General features: G+C 37.5%; 2 protein-coding genes across 2 annotated transcripts; both read right to left on the bottom strand.

Moving 5' to 3' along the window:
• Positions 1-383: 383 nt before the first annotated feature.
• Positions 384-3,120, bottom strand: LOC106941584 (uncharacterized). Its single transcript, XM_015024657.1, has 4 exons — positions 2,286-3,120; positions 2,081-2,200; positions 1,406-1,443; positions 384-1,295 (listed from the first exon to the last, which is right to left on the bottom strand). The coding sequence occupies exons 1-4, from the start codon at positions 3,025-3,027 to the stop codon at positions 1,185-1,187; spliced, it is 1,011 nt and encodes a 336-aa protein (XP_014880143.1). The 5' UTR covers positions 3,028-3,120; the 3' UTR covers positions 384-1,184.
• A 219-nt stretch (positions 3,121-3,339) lies between these two features.
• LOC106941586 (uncharacterized) lies at positions 3,340-5,923 on the bottom strand. The gene is made up of 4 exons (XM_015024660.1): positions 5,682-5,923; positions 4,858-5,556; positions 4,662-4,778; positions 3,340-4,432 (listed from the first exon to the last, which is right to left on the bottom strand). Exons 1-4 carry the CDS (start codon positions 5,860-5,862, stop codon positions 4,323-4,325), a joined length of 1,107 nt encoding a protein of 368 aa, XP_014880146.1. The 5' UTR covers positions 5,863-5,923; the 3' UTR covers positions 3,340-4,322.
• Positions 5,924-6,309: the final 386 nt, after the last annotated feature.

Here is a 6,309-nt window from a genome sequence, read left to right as displayed (position 1 = left end):
TATCTCATCATTAATTGAAACTGATATTGTGCTAAAGAAAATTTATCACAAAATGTATTATATACAAAATACAAGCTCAATAAAGTAACTGAATTATTTAAAATGTCCTTTTTCAGTAGCAGCAACAGTTTGTTGTCTTGGTGAAGATTGTTGGGAATAATTAGACCTCGACACATTTCTTATATTTCACCAGATCAACAAACTTTACATGCTAATAATCCTTAAGCATAGCAAGTATTTATTTTTAGCTTATGTGGTTCATCCTGTTTTATTTTTAGTCTTGATGTCTGTTCTTTTTAAAACCAGTGATATTGATTCAGGTTACAAAAAAAAAAAAAGATAATAATCCACTCGGTAGAAATACATGTGATCTGCTTTAATGTGCTTCACTGACCAGAGTCACAGACATTCAGTTGGTGGCAGAAATTTTTGAAATAGTCACAACACATTTGATACTGTTAAACTTTAATGTAGAAGAAAAGCAGATAAAAGCTCATGGCATCTTAAAAAATGATAACAAAGCTACAGAAATTATTCATAAACATAAAAGTCAACTATTGCTATTTTGCAATGTTTATGTAACCAACAGACACATTCAAGCTTAATGTTGATTAAAAAAAATAACAAAAGCAAAAATTGATAGACTCAAAATTCATAGAATTATAAGCACATTTACTGAAATGATAAAAAAAAAATGTTTTATAACAATTTTCATTCGACCAAGACTGTTATCATGTTGAGTTCAGAAAACCAGTGAAGCTCATTGGCGACTGGATGTATCTGAGCATAAAAGCATGTTATAATGTTGTTACTTCTCAGTGCAAAGCTGTTAAAGGGTTAATAGGGGAGCAACGTTGTGAAGGCAGAGTTTTGGAAAGAACAGCAGTTTTTAAAGAGACAGAGGCCCATTTTCAATGCTATAAAATGGCACTTTGTGCCTGGAAAACACTGGAGAACTCTGAAAGGAAAAAGCAACACATGGGGAAAAACACCAACAATACGAATCTAAGAAAACAAAATCCAAAAAGGAACAGGATACAAGAATAAACACAAAGACATTAACTCATCTGATAAGTCCTTTTGGATCTAACTGAACAACAGTGAATTAATAAAAACAAGTTATATTAAACACGCGTGTTGAAATGCACTTGGCTGTAATATATATATTTTTTTCCATTCTACTACTAAACCCTGAAGTACACACATTCACTCCAGATAGGATCCTTTCTCCTTCGTGGTCTGTTGTGCAGCACAAGAAAAGCAGCGTAATATGCTTTTTGTGCATTGTAAGCATCCTAGAAGCAAAAGGTTTGTTAGAATTTTACACACCGAAAAAAATACAGAAACTATTATGTTATGTGTACGTCCTTACATAGAAAAGGACTGATGAAAAACAATCGCTCACCTTCACATCTGGCTTATGGGATGGCCCTTTTACAGACTCTGCAAGTAAAAGCAGAAGTTTAGATATTTTTGTATTTTTTGTTTATTTATTTTTTACATTTTATACAGAAAAGGATTAGTGCCACTGAAAAAACAAATCTGACTTTAGTCTTCAGAGAAAAAAGTCAGAATTTTAGAAAAAAAAAGTCAGAATTCTTTTTTTTTCTTTTTTTGTGGCCCTAATCCTAAACAAATATGTTTAAATATGTTTTATTAACAAAGATAAGGTGACACAGTACAAAAAGCAGTTTGTAAATTACCTCTAGAAGCCATGACAGACAGCCATGTCAACAATCAAGAGTTTCTTATAACTGGCAATAAGTCATTTACTTATTTCACTGCGAGGGAATTTCTACCCACTCCTTTCTTAAGAAATATGTGAATTTGCATATTTTTGGAGGGTTTTCAAGCAAGAGCATCAAATTAAATTGAGAGATATCATAATTTGGAGAATACACTCTGGATTTGCTCTTGCTATCTTTGTTCAATGTTGAAACAAGTTTCATAATCTCAAGCAAATAAACGTGGGGGAAGAAAGCAAAACCAGAGGAAATATATCATGAGTCAAATGTTGCTTTTTGCTGCATTGCAAGTATGTGAATTTAAAGTTGTAAAAGTGTTTAAAAAAAGGTGTTACTTGAACGTTTGAAGCTCTTTTTCTTATGTATCACACACAGTAAGACAGCCAGTAAAGCACTCAGGAGGGAGGTGAAAGAAAAGGCTCCGGCCCATAAATAAGTCTCTAAGTTGTTGGTATCTGCAGAAACACAGCAACATAAACTTTCTGTTTCAGTTAAATTAGGTAATTTGTGGTGTTTTTGTTTTGTTTTGCAGCTGCTCACCTTTTAAGTCCAACTTTGTTCCTTTTCCGAACAGAATGTGTCCACACGAGGCAACCGCACAGTAGTAGGTGCCAGCATGAGAGGCGTCCAGTTTGCTAATTGGCAGCTTGTACACACAGCTGTGTGTCCCTGCGCTGGTTTTGTTGTTGCACCGCTTGTTCTCACCCCCTTGGCTGTGAATGAGTCCTGGTTCAGACACTTCAGAGTTTTTAAACCAGTAAACGCTGTGCTCTCTGCTGCAGGTCCCAGTTTGTACCGTACAGTTCAGGGTCACAGAGCCTCCGGGCTGGATGGTCTCCAATGCTGACTGATAAACTGAAGTTTTCAGCTTGGAACCTGTTTGTTCTACATACACCATTGTGCCTTCAGCAAAATCCAGCCTGTATAGGTAGCTGCTTGCACAGAAGTAAAGTGCAGAGTCTGAAATCCTCAGATCTCTTATCTTCAAGTGATTTTTGCCTTTAGTGGTCTCCAGCTCAAAGCGTGGACTGTCTCTGAATTCATCATGGAAAGTGGCGTTCTTGTCGTACTTGTAATAGGTGGAGACCAGCCTTGGCTTCTGCCCCAGATTTTGCCTGTACCAGTAGAACCGTGCGTCCACGACGTTTTCGTAGAAGCATTGCAGAGTCAAGTTGTCTCCCACTTTAGCAAACACGAAATGTTTGTCTTGGCGAACAGATAAGCTGTATTGTGTCTTTGTCCCAGCTGTGGTAAAAAAATAAAACCCCGACATGATAAACATACGACAACTTGGTACAACGCACCGAAATGTGGAACTTGTACATAGACTCACCCATTGTCCCCAAGAACAAGAACATCATATAGACAACAAAGCATTTGCTTATCATGGTGTTTAGTTTGCCGCTCTGATTGAGAAGAACCTCGACCCATTTTTCAGTTTTCATAGATAAGGATGTACAGTATTTGATTGGCCAAACAGACGTGACGCAACATCTGGCATTTCAGAAACTTGGTCACATGTCCACAGCCCTGTGAAACCACTAGTTAGATTGTGCATATAGGCTACAGTGAACAGCAAACGATTCATGTAGGTTTTCATATTATTTATTCCATTTACAACAAACTTTCATAGATTTTATTGGGATTTAGTATTGCAAACACAAGGTGCATCACACTTCTGAAATGGAGAGAAAATAACATGATTTTTCCAGACTTCAACAAATACAAATTTGAAAAGATTACTGTGTCTTTGTAATAACTACCTCTCACTCCTCTAAATGAAAACATTGCCATATCAAATATGTAGCCTGCTTTACCCTAATATCTGACATTAGTACATTGTCAAACCCTTCAAACACCTTCTGGACTATTTCTGATAATATGTAAAGATATATGGGTAAAGGTAAAGTTTAAAACAACCCAATCCAAACTTTTTTACAGGAAAAAAAGTTTTCCTGTAAAAAAAGCAGTCATTTGGCAAGCAGTCACATTGGGCAAGCAGAGGTAATGCAATGCTTCATATTTAAAATATGTAAAAATAAACCTACTCTCCTCTTTGGGATTCCTGGGTCTTAAGCAACACGTCCATCGCATGGCGCATGTGCAAGAAACATCCAAAGGACGTAACAGCATGACGACATCATCCAGCTCATTAAAAAAAAAAAAAAACACACACACACACGCATGCATACACACCTAAACACACACATAAGGACAATTTAGAGTAACCAATTGTTTCTGAAAACTAAATGTCAATCACAAAATGCTCCAACACAAATAAAAGTTAATTTACAGAAACATTTTTACATCAAGAGAGGTTTAACAATTTGGCTGCTAATAAAAAAACAATATGTCCACCTGTAGATTTGCTTTAAGATAAGTTCTTGAAACTACATCACAGAGTTTCAAAATGAAATTTATGCACTCCTGACTTCCTCTGGCTAACACTGGAGTAAACACACTCAGTCTTGCTGCTCTCTCTCTGTCTTCTTGATCTGTTGGACTGACCAACATTTATAGATGCATAGAGGACTGTCATGTCTTGGTCATTAACCTGGAAATACACGTGAAAGCAGATCAGAATATTGATCTTGTGGGAAAGTTTGTACAAAATATTAATAATAATCGCAAAAATGAAGAGGTAACTCCTACCCGCGGTGCAGTCGTAGCAGCAGAGCATTGCAAATCTGTTTCAAAAGAGCGAATTAGTCTCTTAAAGTAGCAACAGGTTCATTTCCATAAATCAAAATATCAAACAGTTATTTCAAAATATAAACATGTAATAAAAGGTTTCTATTATGTGTAAGCTATGAAAATCAAAAACATTTGTTGCATAAATTTCTCGCATTCTGAGTTTCACTGAGTTGGATAGTGGATATAAATTACGTTTGCATGGAGATGGAAATGCACACTCACTTTCACCTGATGTTTTTCTTAGTCTGCACAATAAGAAAACCAGCGAAGCAGCAAGAAGGGTTGTCAGAAATCCAGTTAAAGTTCCAACCACAGCATTCTTCAGGAGGTTTTTCTCACCTGCAGAGAAATCAATCGAAAGAATCATTGATTCCACTTCATGTTTCTGTCTTCACAGGATATGATGCCTTTTACTCACGTGAAAATTCCTGCATTGTTGCGTTTTCAAACAGGATGTGTCCACAGGAGGCAACAGCACAGTGGTAGGATCCAGCATCAGACACGGACGGGTCGTCCATCGACAGGCGGTGGACGCAGGTGTGTGTTGGTGTGTTGGAGTTTCTCTCACTCTGATCATTCTTGCTTCCCTGAGTGTAAAGGAATCCTGGTTGGAATCCGTCAGAGTTTTTAAACCAATAAACTCTGTGTTCTCCACCGCCGCTTCCAGTTTTTACTGTGCAGTTCAGAGTTGCAGAGCCTTCTGGCTGCAGGCTCTCAGACACCAACTGATGGATCAGAACTTTTACATCGGAGTCGAAGCTTTTTACGCTGACGACAGTGCCTTGTGCGAAAGCCACAACTTGCGCATTGCTCTTTCCACAGAAATATGTGGCAGAGTCTGAAATTCGTAGATTTGAGATGATCAGATGATTTGTCCGGTCTCCCTTAACCAAATCCAAACGAGAATTGTTCTTGAATTCACCATGAAAAATGGTTTCTTTCCCGTAGACATAGAAGCTGGCAATCGGCGTTGGTTTCTGTCCCAGGGTTTGTCTGTACCAGTAGATCCGTTCTGAGTCATGGAAACAATGCAAAGTCACTTTTCCCCCAATGGGAGCTGATACGAAGCTGCCGCTTTGATGAACAGGCGGGGTTAAGTTCAGATGAATTTTCTGACCTGATGTTAAATTAGAGTCAAATCATACGATCAATAAAGTTTCTTACGATTCAGTAAAACCATGACAGAAGGTAATGTGGGATATTTAGATGATATTCATAGAAATATTTAGACAAAAAACTCACCAATGGTGCCCATGAGCAAAATCGTTGCCCAGACGACAAACTGACTTGATGTCAGCATGTTTGAAATATGATGATGATTGGAAAGAATTTCAGTGCATTTTCCTCTCTTAGAAGAAGTCTGCACTTGATTGGCCCCTGACAAGTGACGCATGTCCTGCTTAGGAAACAACCATTTTCTCATATCAACATGTCATGTTATATTTTAGTCATAAAAATGTTTGCTGGTTTAAACAGAAATTAAAAAAAAAACTTGAGATCAAATTCATTTTGTATTTCTTTGTTACCTTACATTTAGTTCGGTAAATGTAAACAAACCGCTGAAAAAGATGATCTAACTAAAAATAGATTTAGTAGGCTGATTGATACATCAGATCAATCTATTAAATGATTGCACAGCAAATGTCTTACTTGTTCAGATTTGATTCTTTGCAGATGATGTGATTCTCTTTCCGTTCTTCTCCCGCCAGGAAGGCCGTCCAGAGTAAAAACGTTTGCAGAGTCTGTGTGTGCACAGCTGTGGTGACTGTGAGGTTGCCTTATTGTGGCAACCCCATGGAGGGAAGTGCCAAAACGACATCAACCTGTGGTTCTGCTCAGGCTGTAACCTTCCACATGAACAGGATGTGTT

This window comes from Poecilia latipinna, unplaced genomic scaffold, assembly GCF_001443285.1.
Source record: "Poecilia latipinna isolate Pla-1442-1.1 unplaced genomic scaffold, P_latipinna-1.0 Scaffold3752, whole genome shotgun sequence".
In the NCBI taxonomy this organism is placed as follows: Eukaryota; Metazoa; Chordata; class Actinopteri; order Cyprinodontiformes; family Poeciliidae; genus Poecilia; species Poecilia latipinna.
The sequence above is the reverse complement of the archived record's forward strand: the minus strand, read 5'-3'. Positions and strand labels throughout refer to the sequence as shown.

Excerpts from the sequence above, each read along its gene's own strand:
- LOC106941584 (XM_015024657.1), bottom strand. The coding sequence starts at position 3,027 with ATGTTTATCATGTCGGGGTTTTATTTTTTTACCACAGCTGGGACAAAG. Across the intron at positions 2,201-2,285 it reads AACAAAGTTGGACTTAAAAG|ATACCAACAACTTAGAGACT; the intron begins GTGAGCAGCTGC and ends GTGTTTCTGCAG. Across the intron at positions 1,444-2,080 it reads AAAGAGCTTCAAACGTTCAA|AGTCTGTAAAAGGGCCATCC; the intron begins GTAACACCTTTT and ends TTTTACTTGCAG.
- LOC106941586 (XM_015024660.1), bottom strand. The coding sequence starts at position 5,862 with ATGAGAAAATGGTTGTTTCCTAAGCAGGACATGCGTCACTTGTCAGGG. Across the intron at positions 5,557-5,681 it reads TTTGCTCATGGGCACCATTG|GTCAGAAAATTCATCTGAAC; the intron begins GTGAGTTTTTTG and ends ATTTAACATCAG. Across the intron at positions 4,779-4,857 it reads AACAATGCAGGAATTTTCAC|GTGAGAAAAACCTCCTGAAG; the intron begins GTGAGTAAAAGG and ends ATTTCTCTGCAG.